The 23,023-nt window shown below is 42.2% G+C and overlaps 2 protein-coding genes and 1 long non-coding RNA gene across 3 annotated transcripts in view; 2 read left to right on the forward strand and 1 right to left on the reverse strand.

Annotated features, from left to right (window-relative positions):
- The window catches only part of LOC144587055 (uncharacterized), a 663,623-nt gene that overhangs the window by 546,239 nt on the left and 94,361 nt on the right, over window positions 1-23,023 (forward strand). The gene's annotated exons all lie outside the window — the stretch shown is intronic.
- Window positions 18-2,226, reverse strand: LOC110077350 (small ribosomal subunit protein uS12). The gene is made up of 4 exons (XM_020790298.3): window positions 2,073-2,226; window positions 1,231-1,390; window positions 390-510; window positions 18-213 (listed from the first exon to the last, which is right to left on the reverse strand). Exons 1-4 carry the CDS (start codon window positions 2,074-2,076, stop codon window positions 67-69), a joined length of 432 nt encoding a protein of 143 aa, XP_020645957.1. The 5' UTR covers window positions 2,077-2,226; the 3' UTR covers window positions 18-66.
- On the forward strand, window positions 2,429-6,847 carry LOC110077352 (small ribosomal subunit protein uS12). The gene is made up of 4 exons (XM_020790299.3): window positions 2,429-2,736; window positions 3,655-3,814; window positions 6,114-6,234; window positions 6,653-6,847. The coding sequence occupies exons 1-4, from the start codon at window positions 2,733-2,735 to the stop codon at window positions 6,797-6,799; spliced, it is 432 nt and encodes a 143-aa protein (XP_020645958.1). The 5' UTR covers window positions 2,429-2,732; the 3' UTR covers window positions 6,800-6,847.

Raw genomic sequence — 23,023 nt, forward strand, 5'->3', positions numbered from 1 at the left:
AACAATACTTCACAAACTCCTTGCAAAATGAAACTGTTTATTACAACAAACATAGCAACAGAGGAATTATGATCTGGGTCTCTCTTTTTTGCCTTTGTACAATGCTAATAGAGAAACGTTGGCGACTTTAACAACTTTGAAGCGAACTCCTGGAATGTCACCAACAGCATGACCTTTGCGACCAAAACCAGCAACCAGAACTTCATCATTCTCCTAAAATTTAAAAAAAGGAAAATAGTTTGGTCTCAAGAAATATAGATTTGAAAAGCTTACAAAAAAACCAAAATTAGGGTGTGTGTGTGTCAATTTGGTTCAAATTATTCTATTACTTCTTCAAATACATGTTATACTATGCAATCCATGTTTAATTATCTCTCACATGCATTTACCTCAATGAAATTCAAACAACCATCATTAGGAACAAAAGCTGTTATCTTTTTCCCATTCTTGATGAGCTGGACTCGGACACATTTCCTGATCGCAGAATTTGGTTGCTTAGCTTCTACGCCACTAGAAAATAAAAGGCAATAAAGTATCTCTTAAGTTTTAGATTCCAACAAATGTACAAAGTAATTCATTCCAAATACTGTACTAACCCAAAGTTCCTTCTTGACATAAGAAAACAATCCTAGACAGTGCCAACAGGAAACCATGAGAAAGGCTCTACATTTCTCATGTTGCTGGTTGTACCAACTAGGAGACAGTTTTCCCAGACTGTTTTAGTATGATGGATTGCTGCACTTTCAAATCTCTTTCCTCACTGAGATCAAGAGGGTGGGAGTTAAAAATACAGTACCAGCACCATAGCTATCATAGCTGACAAGCCCCAACTGGGCATGTCTTGGCAAACTGATCCTTTGGCACTTTTTGAGGTTTTCCAGTTGCTACAGATGGCAGAGGAACCACGGCACTTCCAGGCACTATGGGGCCTCAGCTGTGGGAGACCCTCTCCTTTCTCTTCACTAAGAACCTCATCCTAACTTCCTCTATTAAGAGGTGGAGAAGACTAGCTGACATTATACTCTTAAGGCTACAAGTCTTACAGAGATCAGATATGCTTAAGCCTACTGATAGCAATGAAGTGTGTATACAACTCTCTTCTGAGACAGGAGATATATAGTAAATATGTACTGGATCTTACAATGATGCTTCAAGATTACATCTGGTGTCAAAACAAAAATATAATAATAATCCTACCCCTCTCTCTTTAAAGAGAAACCACAGTCTTACACTTTTTCCAGAACAATTCCTTTAGCATGGGAAGCTCCCCCAAAAGGGTTGGCTTTCAAAGCAGTGCCAAGGTGGGCCTTCTTGTACTGTTTGTCATGCCATTTCTGATCACGACGGTGACTGCGCAACTTCCTGGCTGTACGAAGCCCACGACACTTGCCTAAAAACAGAAGACAGGAAAGCCTGTTACCTTGAGGCATGAAATGAAAATACTATTTTCTACCATTTATTTGAAAGTTCTTATTCAACCAACAATTGACCTGGGTCAGTCATTTTAAAGGTTGTTTTTGACTTTATTCTTGTTTAGGGGAGCGGGAAGTGGGTGAAGTGTTTGCTCTTATTTATACCTTGCTGAAGCTGCTCAGCGCTTTCTTTTGCATTTCACCACTAGAATACGAATTTTAGAAGAGCGCAGATCTACGGTAGTAGGAATTACAGCAGAAAGAAAAAGAAAAAGACGTATTTCCTGTGCCTAGAAGACCTCTCAGAATATACTGTATCCAGAAGCCCCAATTTCCCTTTAAAAATTTAGCGTAGTTCATTTTTATTTTTTGCAGATTAATCTTAGCTTCCCCCAACTCATGAGTACGGGGAGAAGTAATTGTGTAAAGAGCAATGTCGGGCAAAAATAAGGAACGAATTCGCCAGCAAGCACGTCCTCTCGCAAAAAAGACACGTGAAGCAGCCCACCCCATCACCGGAGTTCAAGCCGGAACCTGGCCGAGGCTGAGGCTAAAACTCCCCCCCCCACCGGACTCAGCCACCGGGAGAAGAAACGGAGCCGTTTCTACCGGAGAAAGGGAGCCCTCTCGACCGACCCGCTCTCTCCTTCCCTCACTCACCCATCGCGCCGCTCCGAGAGAAAGGACGCCCCTCCCCCACGCGGGCCTTGAACAGCGCCTCAGCAAGGACCCCCGAGTCGGGTGTCTAACTCAGTGCCGGGCCCGCCGGCATTTGTGGAGGCAGCGGTGAGGTAGAGCGAATGCCCAACAAGAAAGCCAAGCGGTCATAGTGAGCAGAATCAAAGCGGCCAGCTTCAGGAAAAATCAGACACGTCGCAAAGGGCGAGAGAGAAAACAAGGTTCCGCAGAGGCGGAGCACCTGGTTTTAAAGTGAAAGCCGCACAACCGGCCCTGATGGACCGAGAACGCGGAATCGTGGGGGGGGGGTCTCCAGAGTGAAAATGCCGTCTATACGGATACACACACATATTTGCCTCGTTTATTAAAGTGGACCGTTAATACAGGGGGAAAACATGATCAGACCGGGAAGAGGTCATAAAACCCGTCTTACGGAATCAGCAGCGAGCTCCTTTCTATGAGGACTACATTTCCCACAATGCACTTTCGCAACTCTGGCCACGCTTCCCTCTCCCCGGCATCGTTCTGTTTAGTCCTGAGCAGGCGGTGGCTAGGACAGCCCTTTGGGTCCTCGAAGCGGAGCCTTCGCGTCGCGGAGAATTGTGGGTCCTTCTCTTTCCTCCTGTGGATCCGGGCGGCACGATGGGTGAGTGGCTCTGCAGCCGTGGGCAGGCGATCCTTTCCAGCTAAAGAGGGGCGAAGGGAAGGGCTTGGCCTGGGATACATGGAAATGGCCCCTCGGCTTTCTCAGGGCGATCGTGGCCTCGCTCTGTGCCCAGGACTAAACAGACTTGTTGGAGGCAGGCCCCGCAGGTCCGGGCACTCGGTTTCATGGACGGAAGCAAAATGGTGGCGGTTCAGGATTGATCGAAGGAAATCCCTCTTCACACGTTGCATGGTTGAACTGCAGAATTCAGCGCTACAAGATATGAGGGTTGCTGGCGTGGAAGGCTGTCAGAGAGAAGTAGAGAACTTCACAGAGGTTGGAGCCATCAGTGGCTGGTAGCCAGGATGGCGATGGGTTGCCTCCAGTACCAGAGGCAGTACTTTAAATTTTATATATACACACACACCCCTGTCTAGCAAAATCAGGAGTGATCATGAAGTACTCTCTCACATACTGCAAATATTATAAACATCTATCTATCAGGTTATTGTATTTGCAATATGGGAGGTGGTACTTAACGATCGCTCATGTTTTCGTAGATGTTACATCTATTTCTGAATTTTAGAATAGAATAGTATATACTTATTGTCATTGTACTTCCATACAAGGAAATTACACATAACGATAAAACACACAAGAATATAGCATCCATAACATGAAAACATAGCACATTACAATTTTACTTGCTGTTCCCTGTGAGATAAATAGGATTGTGTAAGACAGAACAGATTCTGTGTTCAAAATTTCCAAACGAACTTTCACTGTGGTTAAGATTCTATGGATATTGTGAATCCCATGGCAGCACAGCACAGATGGGGTTTTAAATAAGGAAGACAGTAGCTTGTGTCCGAGGGCATTCCTTGTATTATTTCCAATCTGTAATGAATTGTTTTCTAGGCAAGTGTCGTGGGCTTCGTACAGCCAGGAAGCTACGCAGTCATCGCCGGGATCAGAAATGGCACGACAAGCAGTACAAGAAGGCTCATTTGGGTACTGCTCTAAAAGCCAACCCTTTTGGGGGCGCTTCACATGCTAAAGGAATTGTCCTGGAAAAAGTGTAAGTTTTATGAATAATCTGTGGAATTTTCGTCAGCTCAAGGCATCTCCACCACACCCCCAAGAGCTTTGTACTGTGAAGTTATTTAAGTATAAACCTAGCTTAAGCATGGCTGTTAGCATATCATACTGGAACATTGTTAGCATGTGCTCTGTGTGCGCTACATAAGTACCAAGAAACTCAATTAATGCTGCACGTTGGTAATCCTTAGTCTTCCATAGTTATGGTGCTGCTCTGTCTTCTGTTGACTGGTTAGGAGAAAAACTTTGAATTGGGAGTTGGGGGGGAGGGTGACAAAAAGCTCAAGCTCTCAGATGAGGTTGAGCTCCCCTGGAAATGGTCAAGTAACATTTGACCAAGGCTGTTGTATGGTTGAGCCATCTGAGGAAATACCAGTCTGATGTGTACAAAAATGACAGGGAAAAAACCTCAACTGCTACTGCAGTTTAGCTTTTTCAGGAGTTACAAAAGCTACAGTTTAATCCTATGCACATTTATTTTAGAGTAATTTTGAACTTGAGCACCTATCAATGAGTCTTTAACAATGTTGCATATTAATAGGGCTGATTGAATGATGAGGGAGAAATCATTTACATTTCCCTGAGTGTGCCCTTGAAGGACCATAATACAAGTTGTGATGGCTTGAGTAGAGATGCTAGATCACAGCAAGCGGTAGTGTGTCCTATTTACGAGCCTCCGTGGCCTAGGAAACACCACGGTTGAAGAGTCTTCTCTTGAAGAGTAGTTTTACTGAGCCACAGGTGGGCTTACCTCTTGGATGTTGGAGAACAAGGGGAAATAATTCACAGTAGTTATTTGTATTCTCTGTGTTGGAGCTCTACTGAAGAAAGAGCTACTTTTAAGTAGCATCCACAAAACAAGGACTCTGTGCTCTGGAGCTAATGTCTCTCACTACTTCACAGTTTTGGATATTGATGTGTTGATGCCTTGTGAATGATGGAGGCATAAGATTGCATTTTTATAGTAATATGTTGAGCATAAACTCTTGGTTAAAAGTTACAATATTTTTTGTATTCGCGAAGGCTTTCACGGCCGGGATCTAATGCTTGTTGTGGGTTTTTCGGGCTCTTTGGCTGTATTCTGAAGGTTGTTCTTCCTAACGTTTCGCCAGTCTCTGTGGCCAGCATCTTCAGAGGACAGCACTCTGTCCTCTGAAGATGGCAGCCACAGAGACTGGCGAAACGTTAGGAAGAACAACCTTCAGAACATGGCCAAAGAGCCCGAAAAACCCACAACAACCAAAATATTTTTTATTGTGCTGTTATAGTGATAATATGAGGAATCATGACAGAAGCAGTATTTAGCTGAAATAAGTTTCTTACAGCAGCAGGAACAGAGAACCAGAGGTGTAAGGAAACATTGGAATGGTGAAGAGGCCTTATGTTAAAATGAATGCAAACACAGGGATGTATTTTTTTTTTTTGCCTCTTTCTGTGTGCGTTTATGCGTTTATAGTTTTAGTTAGGAAATGTAGTATCCAACTTCTGTTTCACTTAAGAGTTCTTTTGTAAAATATAACAGAAGTTTTCTTGATTTTTCAGGTTTTGTGTTTATTGCCTCAAGAGATACACCATATGTCAGTCTTGGTAGATGATACATATAATAGGCGTTTGTCTATAGGATATTTGATCTACACAATCACCTCTGGGTGAATTTATGCAGATGTAATTTGAATGTAACTAGAGACACACAGACTGTTGTATTTCTGAAACTGGGGGTGATGGGATGGCTGCTTTTGCTCCTCTACCTGTGGTAGTAATAGTATTACGTACTTATTTCAGGTAGTAGGCCACCTAGTTCAGATTGTTTAAGCATATTTTATCGACAGTGGACAGGCATGAGACTCTGGACTGTGACTACACACTGTGCATCTAAAAAGGTTGGCTAGAGTGCAAGTTTATGCCACATAAAGTGGTCAGTCTTCAGCATGCCAAAAGTTCATGAAAACTTAAGCTTTTAAGTTTGTAATGTGCCACAAGACTCCTTGTTGTATGTATAACTTAGAATGTTACCATTCTCGCTTTTATAGTGTGCTAGTAAGGTGTTGTTAGGATCCCCTGTAAGCATCTTTTGCTCTCACTTGACTGAGTGTTGTTGTTTGTTTTGTTTTTGTTTTAAGATCTTTTAGAAACAAAGGGAGATGTCTTTTTTTATTCCTTCAAATTTTTGGCTGAATTAACAATGCTGGATTAAAAAAATATTTCCACTTTCATGCATCACTTTGCTCTTCTTTACTTTGAACGTTGCCAGTTTGAAACTTTTTTTCTTGTCATTTTAGTGGTGTAGAGGCTAAGCAGCCAAATTCTGCCATCAGGAAGTGTGTCCGAGTCCAGTTGATCAAGAATGGCAAGAAGATTACAGCTTTCGTCCCAAACGATGGCTGTTTGAATTTCATTGAGGTAAAAAAATAATCGTGAAAATAATTTAAAGGAGTAATCAAATCAGGTTTTGGTATTATATGCAACTTCGTTCTGTTAAAGTAGCAGAATATAATATAATATTGAAAAGTCTGAAAGTTTTGTAAAGTGTTTTAGTTTAATGTTAAAGGAAAATATGCTGTGAAAATGCAAAGGAAGTTGTAGAAAATTCTAGGCAGCAACTTACCCAAGAATGCAACACTTGAATGCACCTAGGGGGAAAAGGAAAATTCAGAGCAGGTTAGAAATGAGGACTTATTGGGCTCGTGACAAATGGTGGAACTGACTGAAGATTTTGTGTGACAAATGAACTTTTGGGGAGAGAAAACTCACTTGAACAGTTGACACTTGCAATCTTTTCATTCATTCAAATATTGTTACTTGTTTTGTTTCACTCCAGGAGAATGATGAAGTTCTGGTTGCTGGCTTTGGTCGAAAGGGCCATGCTGTTGGTGACATTCCTGGAGTTCGTTTCAAAGTTGTCAAAGTAGCCAATGTTTCTCTTTTAGCCTTGTACAAAGGCAAAAAGGAGAGACCCAGGTCATAAAGTTCTTCTTTGTTACCAAGATGATCAATAAAGTTTTCTCCTAAGAAATGCCGTTGTGTATGTTGCCCTGTTTCCTTCTGTGGGTTTGGCATTGTGTATTTTTTAGAAATGGAACAATTTGACAGCTGTAATCCTTCTTCTGTCATAACAGAAGGCTTATGATAAGCGTGGTGGGTTTGAACGGATACCTGGTGCAAATATTGGTAAAGCTAAGGACTGAGAGAACATCACTTTGAATGCTATTTTATTTCCTCACCTGAAGCCTCTTCCACTTCTGTTGTGGAATTGTTTTGGTATTTTGCTACATTTTTTTTCTGGTTGGGGAAAGGTTAATCCTGAACATAGAGTGGGAAGACATGATTGATTTTAAGACTCTACTCCAACATCTTCTCTTAAAGCTCTTTCAGATGGCAAACTATCCATATCTGCCATGTGACACAAGCGGTTTCTGAAATGTTCTTGCTTTGTACACCTTCAGTTGAGGATTTCATATAAATTTAAAGAGTATCTGTTTCTGCTATTTGGATGAGTGTTTGATTTGGTTAAAGATAGCATTTTTGCTCATGTTCTTCCTAGTATTAAAAATATTAACTTTGAAATGAGACAAGTTAGGTAAGAGGATCCGTAGGAAGCCATTCATTAGGTTTTTGGCCTCACAGCATCAGATGCTGTGCCCCAACAAACTTTACAGGCTGAAAAGAGGATCCTTGTACCAAACCTTAAATCGGATCCAAATGGGGAAGGGGGAGGGAGACATGTGGAATTCTTCCATTCTCCACTCCACAAAAGCACTCTGATTATTACTTAGGATAGCTCCTCTCTCACGTTAGGAAAGTATACTGTCTCTTTCTGTTACAAAAAATTCTTTTTCATGGCTGGAAAACTCACACATTGGGAAAACTAGATATCAAACAGGCAGTAGTCTAGCATTCCTATCATTCGTGTATGGACATTCAGGGCAATAAATACTAGGTTTTGTAATCTCTCACCTCTGGTGTGAAATAGAACAATTTTACTATGTAACACTGGTGGCAAAATTGAGACTTGGGAGACAAATCTGCATTCAAGTTTTTTAAAATGACAATTTTTAGAGTTTTTTAAAAATAGGATGTGACTGCATGGGCACTTCTGTTTTCATGCATTTTTAGCCTATTAAAAATACTGCTCCTAAAGATCTCTGATTAGAGAGCAGAAAGTCATAATTTAATTTGTGTGTATGTTGTCTTGCACTACAAAGAATCCCTTGGTGGGTACGTGTGGCTCACCAGCTGCACTTTGTTCACCCTGATGAATGGAATTATTTAGCTAGAAAGCCTTTTAAAAGTATTTATAGACATGTGGTGGACTAGGACTATGGAGATCAGGGTTCAGATACCCACATGGCCATGGAAACTCACTCAGGGAGTGGAATTGGTAAAACCACTCCTTAAATATGTCACTTACCGACTTACAAGTCGGCTCTGACTTGATGGCACATAACTAACTAGGCATAAATCTGCAAGCAGGAGCAGAATTTGCTTGTAAATAATCATGGAATCACCCTGCTTTCTTGAGATTTCTGCAATAGCTAGTGCTGGATTTCTGCTGGTGTGACAGAAACAGGAGGAGGGGCATCACCTGATGCAGCTCCAGTGTGGCCCCAAAAGAAGCTCTGGAAGACTAAGAAACCCCTGTGGTTTTTCAGACTGTACGGAGAGCTGTAGAAGTGAGGCAATGGAGGGAAAATAGTACTGGCATTGTGGCAGCAGTACAGTCATTGGGATTAGGCCATTGGCATTTGAGAATGAATCTGAACACAAGTTACATCTTTAAGAAATAGATTTGAAGTTGGATGAAAGAAATTTTGCCAAAGTGATGGATTTTTCATGCAAAGGCAGCTCAGAACAGTATGTGAAGTGGTGCTAGAGGCTGCAAAGTGGAGAAGAGGTTTTTTAAAAATTGCATCCCTTCATGTTTTTCTAGTGAATAACTGCTGCTGGATATTAGGCCCTTCTGTTTATGGTTCTGCAACTGATTCCAACCATTTAAAATACTACCGTTCTGTTACTGATTCGGGAGGCAACGGAAGACAGGAGGGCCTGGCGTGCTCTGGTCCATGGGGTCATGAAGAGTCGGATACTACTAAGTTACTGATTCATGAAAAGTTTATTCTATTTTTGGTTAGCATTTTTAGGTTTTCATTAAGCAAGCATTGAAGAACATTTAACATTAAATAGTGTGAGTTGTGTTAGAAGTAGAGAAAAGGGAAACATAACTGCCAGAATGTGGCGATTCTGATGTGGAAATCTGAAGCTAAAGATCAGCCTTTGATTGTGTAATGATTTTGCACTGTTTATAGTATATGTTTACAGGTTTGTATTTGTTTGCATAGTAATCAGCTGCATTTATTTGCCAATGACTGCTCTTAATACAACCACACTTGGATGTGCAGAGAAGTCTTGATCCATTCTCTGCCTGTAACAGTTTTGGCCTGAAGATCAGGAGTGATAAGACAGTGATGATAAATCAAGCTTCTCTACCTTGTAAGGAACCTGTTCTAAAGATATAGGAACAATCCATTACTGCAGTGGATTTCATGTATCTTGAAAGCACTCTCTCCTATTGCATTCTTATTGACAATGAAATGACTCCACGAATCTCTAAAGTCTTTCAAAGACAGCTGTCTTTGAAAAACTTCAGTCCTTTGCATGGAATTGTTGTGGAATTGATCTTTCTGTTATGTTGAAGATGTACCAATCTGTTGTTCCATCCTCCACTTTATGGAGTGGAGACTTGGACTACATAACACCATGCAAGAAAGCTCAATCATTTTCATCTCACTTGTATTCAGAAGATTCTCAGCATCAAAGATAAAGTCCCAGACATCTCAGAGCAAATACAGATGACACATTTTATAATGTTAAAAGAGTATCAATCTCAGTGGGCTGGCTGACAATCATCTCCCAAAACTTCCTCTCTATGGAGATGTTGCTGCAGGTGCTCAAAATGTGGTGGACAAGATAAATTATTCAAAGATACAGTGAAGACAACATGGAATGTAATTGGCCATGTCAATTGGGAAGCTCAAAATTGAAATGTCTGGTGAAATGCTGTCACACAACAGACTAAAGATTTCAAAACAAAAAGAATCAAGGATGCACAAAGGAAGGGGAAGTGAAAAAGCAAGGGTGTAACTTCTCAACAGCCCAAGAAACAGAGAACCAGCTATTCCGCCCCCACTGCCTCTGTATCTTTCAGGCTCGTATTGGGCTAGTTAGTCACCTGTGTGTTCATCAGTGTGCTGCTCTTCAACCTTAAGCACTCACATCTTCTCTTTTCCCTAAATCGTGAATCTGATGGAAACAAAAGATGAACTATTACTGATAGGTTTCTTGACAGTTTTATGAAGACTGTACACCAGACGTGAGACTTTTGATAACCTGTTTTGCCAAAAATAAGCCCTAATATGATTTTTCAGGATGCTCATAATATACGGCCAACCCCCAAAATAAGCCTCAGTTAAGTGAAACCCTGCCTTCCACCAGAGACTCATTGTGTAGCAACCGGGACTGACTCTGTCTCATCTACGCAGGCCAGTGGGATCCATTCTCCCCCCCACACACACACCACCACCTCAACAAGCAAGAGCATTCCCAAACCGAGACAGGAAGTATCTGGTCCTGTGGCAGAAGGAGTTTGAGGCCAATTTGTGTAGGGCCTTAATGCGAACATGACAGCTGCCACTACCACTCCCCCCTCCCTGGAGGGAGTCACAAGAAATACAGGCTGGAATTCGGGGTTTGGAGAGTTATGATGATGTTCCAGAAGAAGATGACATGTATTGAATAAATGTAGATTGTTGTACATGAAAAAAATAAAATATCTCCTGAAAATAAGCCCTAATGCATTTCTGGAGCAAAAATTAATATAAGTCTTATTTTCGGGGGAACAAGGTAGTTGAGAAGTGTAAAAGAACGATAATAAATGAACTCTGTGGTGCCTGGCTAAAAAGGTTCTGTTTTTGTATATAAGGGCAGGGGTTGAGATAGGGAGTCAGAGCTGTGAATTAATGCAGTCAAGTAGAGCTTGGAAATTAGAATTTGGGAGTTAGAATTAGAGTGGTCTATTTGCAAAGTGGTTGAGAAGAAATGTGTGGCCTTATTAGTACTTGAGGCAAAGTTAGTATGTAGTTCTATCTATCTGGAATAAAATGCTCAGAACTATAAAAGAAGACCAAGATTTAGGATTTTGTATTGTAGAAAATGATGGGTTGAAACATTGTTCTTAAAAATTTTTTAACCTGTTCAATGAAGCTCCTTGTTTTTTTAAAAAAGTTTACAGACCTGCTTATTATTTTATAAATAGCAGTCTTACTGCCCATCAGTGCTATGACACATGGCTTATGTATTGTGACCCAAGGTTCTAACTTTTGAAGACAGTACTGCAAGGTTAGTCCTAACTGTGGTATAGTTAAAGCAGCAGCAAAAAAGGGAACAGAGGCTGCTTGGTGGTGGGGTGATCAAAAAGGAGGAGTTCCTGTTCATAGGTTTAAGTGGCAACCCTAAATGCAGTGCATGAATTTGGGGGTGGCTGTCACTTAGGTTGTAGCACACGCAGGTAGAAAGGATCTGTAAGTACTGCAAATGTCATATTTGCTTTTGTGAATTCGAAGACTGGATGTAATCACTCTGTTGATGGTAAGAGAGTTTAACTGGAAGTGCAAATTGTGCCAACAAAAGTCCGAATAGTCAAAGCTATGGTTTTTGCTGTAGTGTTGTATGGAAGTGAGAGCTGGACCATAAAGAAAGCTGACCGCCGAAGAATTGATGCCTTTGAATTGTGGTGCTGGAGGAGACTCTTGAGAGTTCCCTGGACTGCAAAGAGAACAAACCTATCAATTCTAAAGGAAATCAACCCCGAGTGCTCATTGGAAGGACACATCCTGAAGCTGAGGCTCCAGTACTTTGGCCATCTCACGAGAAGAGAAGACTCCTTGGAAAAGACTTTGATGTTGGGAAAGTGTGAAGGCAAGAGGAGAAGGGGACGACCGAGGATGAGATGGTTGGACAGTGTCATCGAAGCAACCAACATGAATTTGACACAACTCCGGGAGGCGGTGGAAGATACGAGGGCCTGGCGTGCTCTGGTCCATGGGGTCACGAAGAGTCGGACACGACTAAACGACTGAACAAACAAAAATTCATACTTTCAGGCTTCCAAGCAAATGAAGATTCTAACACAAAGTGTGAAGAGGATAGTTTACTGCTATACCAAGCACAACAGTGGGGACTGTTTCTTTGCTCCTATTTTCAGTCATAAGTTTTGAACCCAAAAAGACCATCATTGCTATTGGAAACAGTTGACTAACAAGACAGGCTGTAGTTCTCAGCATATAGAAATGACAAGTGACACTAGACAGAAGCACAAAACAAGGCATTAAAATACCACTGCATTCTTTTTGTATGACCATTTTCTCCATCTCCGCACTAGAAAATTTGAAAAAATGAAATTCCAAGGAGACTGATGAACAGTAGTTGGAGAGTACCAATGTTTGAAACTGAAACACCTCTATTGGGTAAATATATACATTGGTGCCTCGCTTACCGGGTGCCCCGTTTAACAACGAATCCGCATAGCGATGAAGATTGTGCAATCGCAAAAGCGATCGCATTGCGATGTTCCCTATGGGGAAAAATCGCTTTGCGATGATTGCGGAAGCGATCATCGCAAACGCCCCATTTTCGCACAGCTGATCGGAGGGGCTTCAGGATGATCGCGGGGAAGTGCTTCCCCCCATCATCTCGAAGCCCCGCCAATCAACTGGGTGAAAATGCTGGCTGGGGTTTTGGGAGGACCGCGGGGGAGCGCTCCCCCGTGGTCCTCCCAAAGGCCCCATTTTTCCCCCAGCTGATCGGCGGGGGCTTTGGGAGGACCATGGGTGAGCCCTCCCCCGTGGTCCTCCCAAAGCCCCATCCGGCATTTTCGCCCAGCTGATCGGCGGGGCTTCGGGATGATGGGGGGAAGCCCTTCCCCCATCAACCCGAAGCCCCGCCGATCAGCTGGGCGAAAATGCCGGCTTCGGGATGATGGTGGGGAAGGGCTTCCCCCCATCATCCCGAAGCCCCGCCGATCAGGTGGGCAAAAATGCCAGCGGGGGCTTTGGGAGGACGGGGAGAGCGCTCCTCCCGCGGTCCTCCCAAAGGCCCCATTTTCGCACAGCTAATCGGCGGTTCCAAAACAGCCGGCCGCTGTGTTGCCTCACTTTAGAGGCACCGAAAATGGCTGCCTCCATGGAGGATTTTCGCATAAGGTAAGTTTTTAAGCCCATAGGAACACATTAAATGCATTTTAATACATTCCTATGGGCTTTTTTATTTCGCATAGCGACGAATCTGGATAGCGACGATTTTTCCGGAACAGATTATCGTCGCTATGCGAGGCACCACTGTAAAGCAAAAAGCAAAGTGTGCTGCTTATATACCGCCCCATAGTGCCCCAATCACTCTCTGGGCGGTTTACAAGTTAATTATGCAGGCTACACGTTGACCCCTCAGCGAGCTGGGTACTCATTTTACCAACCTCAGAAGGATAGAAGGCTGAGTGAACCTTGAGCCGGCTACCTGGGGTTGAATCCCAGGTCGTGAGCACAGTTTTGGCTGCAGTACAGCGGTTTAACCACTGCGCCACGAGGCTAGCTGAATCATGTGTGTTTATAGATGTAAGTCTGAAGATAGTTATTGAATGACAGGGTGTTGGTTGTGTGTCATATGAATATGTAATGGTGAAGAATTGGTTTGACTAGTGTAGGTAAAAGTGTTGGGAGTTTCTGTTGATGGATTTTTTTGTGGCATTTTAAAAGAATTACATATTTGTAGGTCTTGTGAATATCCTTGTGCTGAAATTTTGTGTAGCAGAATGTGCATTTATAATTGTATGCATTTAATTACCATTTACTTAACTGTATTTTTTATGCTTCCTGTTTTTACTCTGTGTGTGTGTGTGTGTGTGTGTGTGTGTGTGTGTGTGTGTGTGTGTGTGTGTGTGTGTGTGTGTGTGTGTGTGTGTGTGTGTGTGTGTGTGTGTGTATTTTATTTATTTATTGCACTTATATGCCACCCATCTAGACATTGTCTATTCTGTAGTAAACCTATACTGTGTTCTGTGTTTCAGGTAACCCCTCAAGCAGGAGTTTATCTCCAAAATGTTGTGTTGGCACAAAAATAAGTAGGCACTTTTGTGAACTTGTCACTTTTTGTCTTTTTGTCATAATTAGTGGCTGCTTGGATACAACACCATATGAATGAAGTGGTTAGGGACATGTTTCGGGCATTTACCACACTGGCACCATGGTTTAAAAATTAAGAGATATCATGACTTGGCACAGCTTTGAGGACATGAGGGGAAATACCTAATCTCAGAAATTTACCTGCAGGCATAAGGGAGCTGTTCTCATCATGGCTTGAATTTTGGTTCAGCTGCATGGAAAATCCCTCCATTTGGCCTGTCTCTTGAAAGTGTCTATTTCCAGTTTAATCCTTGCCAGAAGGTTGATCCACAGTCTAGCAGATGCTTTATAAGGCACTAGTAGGTATATGAAAACCTGAGTAAATGTATGTGACAGAGATAATTTCTATATATTCCCATCGTATTTCTGGTGAGAGTTTTGCATATATTGTATTCTTGCTGATAGAGTGGAAGCACTACAAATGTGACATGAGTTCAATGTCTTACTCTATGGAAATAAAAGGAAGGTCCATTCCTTTATAGGTCTTTTATTGTTCTCCCATGGGTTTGTAGAGGTCAAGCTGACTCCATTTTTCTTCAACACCTCAAAATACCTACACATCATACTGTATGGTCAAAAGATCCATTCCATGTATCACATGGTGCCCAAGTACTGACTTGAGACACACATATTACAATAATGGCGATGGTGGTGGAATAGGTTACAACTGATAAAGAGGTACTTCCATAGATTTTCCATAGGCAGAGGTGTCAACAAATTTGTCTCCCTATTTTTACACATAACTTATCATGTGGAAAGTTGGACGAGATACAAATAAAGGCAGAGTGAAAATGTATGAAAGTAACATAAAAATTAAAATACTGGAGGAATATCAAAGATGATAATGTAGGACAGGCAGAAGCAACAGTGCCTTTAGATGATTCCTGATGAAGGTGAAAGAGAAGAATGCGCAAAAGGAGGACCACAGCAGAACACTGAGAAGCCAAAAATCATGATTATGGAAGAGCTACAGAAGTTATTGTTGACAATTAAGAAACTGAAATTGTTAAAGACTGTTTATATCTTATTTCATTCAACGAATAGAGACTGCAGCTAAGAAATCAAAAGACTGAGACTTAATTTATAAGAGATGGATTGAGTCAGTAAAGGAAACCATGGGCTTGAGTTTGCAAGATTTGAGCAAGGCAGTTAAGGTCAGGTCAGGACCTTTTGGAGGTCATTCATTCATAGAATCACCTAATGTTGGACGCTACTTGATAGCACATAACAACATCACCATCATCATGAACAACAGCACATCCTGTTGTAGCAGTGTAGCAGCTCCACTACAAATTCTACAGGCAGAATTCTGTGTTAATCAAAAATAGTGGTGGCAGGAATAAGTGGAAAATCCCTAATGAATAACATGGTATAATTTCAAAAGTAGAAACTTTTATTTCATAACTAATGACATTGTATGTGATAGAGTATGGGTATGTTGGAGGTCAAACCCTTTGTGGTACTGAACTCTTTGAAATGAAGCTTGAACCCTGCATTTCAGTAGTATTTTGAGGGCTCGCCTCATTCTTGCTTTCTAGTGTCATACAGTACAGTGGTGCCTCGCTAGATGATGATAATCCATTCTACTGAAATCGCTGTTTAGCGAAATCATTGTCCAGCGAAAAGCATTTCCCCATTGGAATGCATTGAAATCTGTTTAATGCTTTCCAATTGGGAAGAATCGTCATTGTCTAGCGAAGATCAGCCATAGGAAAGCCGCTTTGTGAACCGCCGATCAGCTGTTTAAATCGCTGTCTTGCAAAGCTTAGGTCCCGAAAACACCTGTTTGTGAGTGCGGAGGGAGTTGTCAAAATCGTCGTCTAGCGAAAATCGGTTTGCAAAGCAGGGACCAAAGATTGTCCAGTGAAATTCCCCCATAGGAATCACTGTTTTGCGAATCACTATAGCGATCGCAAAAAGCCAGTGTCTAGCTAAAAAACTGTCATGCGGGGTAACTGTCTAGCAAGGCACCACTGTATGTGTGTAAAAGGGGAAACTGACAATTAGTATGTATCATTCTGTTTAATCCACAATGATTGAACCTCAGATTTGTAACAAATCACCTATGAAGATGCCACAATACATGTTTTTTTGCTATAGACTTAACATCCCTGCTGCACTACCAAACAGTTTCCATTCTGAGTGCTTGAGAGTCTTTTTTTTCTAAATCACTTGGGAAAAGAGGAAAGGAACCATTTATAAGCTAGTTTTGCTTTTGGAAAATGTCTGTCTCAGCTGTCAGCAAAGGTCAGGAAAGAGTTAAGACTTGGAGTCCTGGAATGGGGAGAGAATAACGGGTGGAAATTTCTGTGGCTGTCAGCAGGAAATCAGCCCTCTTCAGTGTAGTAATCTATATAATATTAAACTAGCAGCCGGTTACTACAAGGACACTGCCCTGCAATTTTCAAAGGCTATTTCTAGTGCATAATTCAATCAAGCATCCAAGATGGTTCTTATGAATTGAATAGGAGAAGAACACTTCATGCATGGAAAACACTCCTATCCAAGTATGGTACCTTCTCCCAGCAGCACCTCTGCCAGAAGCATGACTTCGCACTGTGGAACCCAGCTAGCCCCAATTAAATTATGGAATAGAAATTATTTATTTAAAGTACTCTTACCCCACCTTTCTCCTTTAAAAGAACGTAAGGAGGCTTACATAATTAAAAGACAGTATTTAAATCTAAAAGCAGTAGAAAGGATCAAACAAATACCATTCTAAAATGGTAAACAAAAACAACACCAAAGACAAATTCAAAGTAGCAAGGCACATAAATCCATTTAAAAAACTCACACAGGCAGCCAGTCACAGAGGAAAACCTTGCCTTGAAGAGAAACTGGGGAACATTTTTTATTTACTTTTGGACTGAGCTATTGAACCATTTCTAGTCCAATCAAAGTTGTTATGCCCTGTGCATTTTTATGTGAATCCCAGAAGTTTATCCAGGAGTCCAGACTTTTGGTGTTACTGTAGAACCTGGTTGGGAAGCACCCATTATATTTTGCCAAATTCAATTTCAGGCATACAGTTCAGCTAATACAGGAAGCAATGCTATATGCCTGAGATACTTAGAAGGCCTTCCAGACTATGTTGCTACCCACAATGCTGGGAATCGCTATCAATTTTCTCTTGTACCTTGCAGGATAGATGGCAGGATTCTTAAAAACAGATTAAATCCTGATAGTTAATACTTCACATGGCCGAGCTAATACTTTACTGCCCAGATTTGGAAATAGCAGACTAGCAGGATAGATGTGTATGGGTGCTTTCTTATTTTTTCAGGTATTTCCCAAAAAATCAGAAGGCTATCTTTACCATGATTCTGTCTCATTTAATTATTGTTTATGTACCATACCTCATTCTCATAAGTTCTTGGATTCTTCATTTATCTGGGCTGAGGACGAGCAATTCTGGTAAAACTCTGGGGATAATTTCCACGGAGACATGTTACAGGCTGCATCCACCACTGAACACTGCCAAAATTGAGTGAGAAACTATGAAAAGCCTTGAAAATTAACAGGGTCTCCTTGTCTCTAAAGGGGCTTCTCCATGCTTTTGCAATTCTTAGATTTTATGGAACTGTATGTGTTTGTATACAATATTGTAAACACAGCCCAAACTGGATGCTACCATTTGTACATCCCAAGTTCTTTTCATTATCACCAGAGCAGGAGTTGCTGAAGAAACAAGGAAAAATACATATGTCTCTTTGAAGTCAAATGAGAACGAAGTCCCAGATAATTTATCAACCAAGGTAAAAAATCCACAGCATAAAGTGAACAGCTCCAAGTGTACAGTCTTTAAAGCCCTAAAATAAAATGCAAATTAAAACATGGGGATGAATAAAAAAAAACAGATTGTGATATTCATTAAAAACTGCTGATTTGTTAAATATTCGACCCTTCATATTCGTCAGTTCTAGAGACACCAATGAATACAAAGGAATGAATATTTGTCCATTTTTATTCATCCTCCAAACGAAGATTGGCAGGCTCATAGGCAGCTAGCCAGCCCCATAGCCAGCCCCCCACCACAGCCTGTCCCCCACCCCTTCCCCTTCCTCTTCTAGCTGCTGCCACCCAGCAGCACTGGCATCCATCTCCACCCACTACAGTGGCCTCCACAGCCGCCACCTGCCAGAAGGGACAGTGGCTGCTCTTTGCAAATACGGCAGCTGCAGTTTCTGTTAGGGCAGGGAAACTGCATCCGCCAAATTTGCAAGGGAAATCCGGGCTGCCCTTTGCAAAGATAGTGGCTGTGGCTTCTCTTAGGCAGGGAAGCTGCAGCCACCATGTTTGGAAAGAGCAGCCCAGATTCCCTTAAGGCAGGCCACGTTGGCAGAGGTCACTGCAGTGAGCGGTGGTGGATGGTGGCTGCAGAGGCTGCTGTGATGCAGGCTGCTGCGGATGATGATGGTGGCACAGATTGCAGGCACAGATGACGATACCCAAGATAGGGAGGCGACAAGGGTAGTGGGAATGGGGCAGGAGGGCAGGCTATGGGGGTGGTGGTGTCAGCTTTTTTTAAAGACAACCTCAGGCTGTCTAACCCCCCCCCAGCGAACCCATTTGTGGTTTGTCGGTTCACGAGGAGAAAATTCGTGGTTCATCAACTTTGATGGACCATGAACCAGGACGAACGAGCCATCATTTTGGCGGTTTGTCCCTATCTCTAAGGCAAATACATAAGATCACTACATGAACTCACCCTTCCAGTGGCCCTCTTACACAAGCATATTGAAATTCTACTCCCTAAACCAAGGTGGTAGGGGCCTTATCCTCCAGAGCAGCCTTTTTTTTTGGCCATGGCCCTTTTAGGAGCTCTTCTCAGGTTCCAGGGCCCCCTGTTGAACAAGGATACAAAACAACCAGGTATCTCACAGAAACTTTTCATATTTTTCAGTCTCTTGCCCTCCTTTAAATTTGCCAGGGGGCACATGGCTCCCGTTGAGAATGGCTGCTCCAGAGGAACAACAGTTCCTCTCTCTCCAGCTCTCCCACCATTTCTCAACTGAATTTTTTCCCAACTATTGGGATGTACTAAATAGTCTAATGGGGTTGCACAGCAACATTCTTTCACTTTAATTTCTTTTCTTGTTTTCTGAATAAGTGACTTCATACAGTATTACACCACATGAGTATTGCATACTTGTTTTTAAGATTTTTAAAGAACCAGTTGCGGCCCATTCCCTCTCAAGTTCAAAGATCCTCTTGACTTGTATATTACAGACTGTTAAGGTCAGAGATGATTCCGCAGAGGACACACATGAACAATTTATTCTATGAAGTGCAATTTTCTTCCTGGGGTCTATAGCTCCAGCTGCCTTGCAATGGTAATAAATGCTTATGAATTGGACCTGCCACTAGATGCCACTCTTACAATGCTGAAGAATATTTAAAGACAAATATGGTCTGTTGACTGTAAAGTGTTCGTATGTCGGTTAGTGGAAAATCCCCTGGAATTGTTTGATGCAAGGCTTGAATTGATCAGGCTTGGTGTACTGAAGGACTAAATGCCTTCCGTTTACTGCTGGGCATGCTAAACCACTTCCATTTCTTGAAAGAAAGCTGCTTCAGATGGCCCTTGAAATATGTATACAGGGGTTTTTTCTGCCTTCAGAGATCAAGGAGAAACAATTGGGCGTTGCATTAAAGAAAACAGCAGGAAAATGGCTTATTCAGATATATTCATTTACTAAAGTGTGGGGTTTTCCCAAAATTGCTGAAGGCAGTAACTTAGAAAGAGAACTTGAGAAAGGATTCCAATTAGCTTAAGGAGCCACTGATTTGATGCTTGTTGACACTGAAACAGTTTAATGGAAATTTTCAGTTAACAAACATTATTATTATTTAACCAAAAAAAGTCACAGCAGTGACCTTGGTGTATAAATTTACCAAAAAAAACCCCCAAAACCCACACCCTGTTATATGAATAGTTTAAGGATAGTCAAAATTTAAACTTTCCAAAAGGGATTTTGTAAAAAAAAAAAAAAAAAAAAAAAAACACTGATAGATGGTTGTCCAATTTTCTCTTGAATGCCTCTAGCACTGGAGTGCTCACCACCTCTCACGGCCACTGTTGTACTACTCCAACAGTTTTTTTCCCTGATTTTCAGCCTAAATCTGGCTTCTAGTAGCTTGAATCTATTATTACATGTCCAGAAAGAACCATCCTGAAACCCTGGGAAGTCTCTACCCTTTTAATGCCTACAAAATTTGGCTAGATGCAGTGCCCATCCTGGGCTGGGATTCTGGAAGATGTAGTGCAAAAATGTAGCTTTCCTGAAGATCTGAATAAGGATTTGACTCAGTGTAAGGCAGTTTCATATGCTATTACTCCACCTAAACTGGTCTCCCCAACTCTGTTAAGTACAATAGGCCTTGCTGATCATGACCCTCTGGACTCCCAATAATATAAGATTATGGCATCCACAAAATTTAAACTGCCTGTTTATATTGAAAATCTAGACACCCTGCAGTTGCTATTTATCTACGTAAACTACACAGAGAGATTTTCAGCTTAAGGAGAAAAACATGCACACACAAGTATACAAAGTGCCAGAACTATTGACAAAATTCTGTGTCCCATCCATAAGAAGGCTCAGTTTTGAATCGGACCTGAGAGTAACTACAGATTTTAGTTTTTCCCTTTCTAATGAAAAAGACACAGAATGACCTCCTAACAATACAATTCCCCAAATTGTTTTTCTGGATTGATCCCCATTGTCTTTGAAGAGGCTCAGTCCCTAGTAAGAATGTGCAGGATTTCAGTCTAAAACTGACTCTAGCACTTGATTGTGTTTGAATTTCCCAAAACTAGACGTGATGTAATATCTTTATGTGGCAGCAGAGAGAATAAAAGTCTGACTTCATTCAAGGTCTGCTGAACCAGAAATCTGGTTTTCCCTGTTCTGCAATCTACATTTATGAAAGCCACCTTACAGGAATAAAAATGAACAGCTGTCCACATACTACTTGTTTGTTTGTTTATTTATTTAATTAAATTTATACACCGCCCATCTAGACAAAAATCTACTCTGGGCGGCTAACAATAACAAATAAAATAAAAACTATGTAATAAAATAAAAAACAATAGTAATATAGTTCAAGATGGGGGGGGGGGAATATTCAAGTGATCACAGGAGGGAAAGCCTGCCTAAAGAGCCAGGTCTTAAGTTTGCTCTTAAAAACACCCAGCAAGGGAGCCAGACAGATCTCGGGGGCAGACTGTTTCAAAGGCGAGGGGCCACAGCCGAGAAGGCCATTTCTTGTTCTCCCTGGGCCTCCCTCGGCGTTAGGCCCCTCAGACGCCCTTCCTGGCTAGAACGAGTGATTCAGGTAGATCTAGGTGGGAGGAGGTGTTCCTCTAGATATCGAGGTCCTAAACCATTTAGGGCTTTATATGTCACCATTAACATTTTGAAATCAATGTGGAAATGAATGAGCAGTCAATACAAAGCAGCCAGAGTGGGGAAAATATGCTGATATTTTCTAATCCCACTGAGAAGTCTGGCCACCTCATTCTGCACAATTTGAAGCTTCCGCATCAATCTCAAAGGTAGCCCCATGTAGAGTGCATTGCAGTAGTCTAATCTCGAGACTACAAGCACATGGACCAGTGTGGTGAGTGCTCCAAAATCAATATAGGGATGCAGCTGAGCAATCCACTAGAGGCGGAGCAGACCACTGGTGCCACCTGGGTTTCCATGGTGAACACCAGATCCAGATGGACATGCAAGCTGCGAACCTCTCTTCGCGGTGAGAGTAACTCCCCCAAAAGAGAGGGAGTTTCCCAAATCACCAATGGAGGGGCCACCCACCCTCAGGACAACCGTCTTGTCCGGGTTCAGCCTCAGTCCATTCTCCTGCATCCATTGCAGTACAGCTTCCAGGCAGCGCTGAAGGGACGGAACAACATCCACTGTGGTTGAAGAAAAGGAGATGTAGAGCTGGGTCTCATCAGTGTACTGATGGCATGAAGCCCAACAGCCCTTGATGACCCCACCCAGCGGCCTCATGTAGATATTAAACAGCACTAGGGAGATAATCGAGCCCTGTGGAACCCCACAATTGAGGCTCCACAGGGCTGAAACACTTTCCCCAAGCTGTACTCTCTCAGGAAAGTCCTCCAAAAAGGATCAGAGCCAGGCAAGCGCCAGCTCACCGATTCCCAGCTTGGAGAGCCTCCCCAGGGAAATACTGTGGTCAACGGTATCGGAAAGCAAGGATGAAGAATATGTGGCCCGCTAAATGTTGTTGGGTTGCCATTTCCCTCAACCCCTAGCCAGCACTTATCAGGGGTGTAGGCTCAGAGGAGCTGGATTGTAAGAACACCCTTAAGGCCAAAGGGGTTGAAATTTTGTATACCTGATGTCATACTGTGGCTCTGAAATGATGTGTAGGGTCAGGAACAGCCTCTGCCCCAATTCAATAGGAGTGGAGTGGGGTGGACAGGTAGTCCTATGTGGGAAAATAAGCCCAGGTCCTCCTAAATGTAGCTTGGAAATGGAAAAACAAGCAGTAAGAGTCTCGATAATTCAGGAGTCAGGAAAGTGGATCCAGTTTCTCTCCACCCCATAGTCCTTTCCAAGTGCCTAACCAGTCAGTTTTCATTTCTAAAAAGACCTCTTTTTTGTCCTAAAACAGGCCCAGAGGAAAATTACATTTAAAGGGCAAATGCTGCCGGGGAAATAATTTGTCATGGGGATGCGGGTGGAAGAGATGCAGCCCGTCAAAGTATAGGGGAGAGCAACTCAGAATTTGGAATTACTGCTTTTGCTTACTAGCAGGACCTACATACCAAATCGCCTTTTCTGCACATTAGTATAAGCAAGTGAAAGAACCGGTATGTAGGTCTCATGGCCATCTCTCCCATTAGTCAGGGCAAAGTTGTTACCTCACCTAGCAGATTTGGGCTGTCACGAAAGATGAGCAAAACTTTTAATTTACTTTGGTTGTAT

The sequence above is a fragment of the Pogona vitticeps genome, chromosome 2, assembly GCF_051106095.1.
Source record: "Pogona vitticeps strain Pit_001003342236 chromosome 2, PviZW2.1, whole genome shotgun sequence".
NCBI lineage: Eukaryota > Metazoa > Chordata > Lepidosauria > Squamata > Agamidae > Pogona > Pogona vitticeps.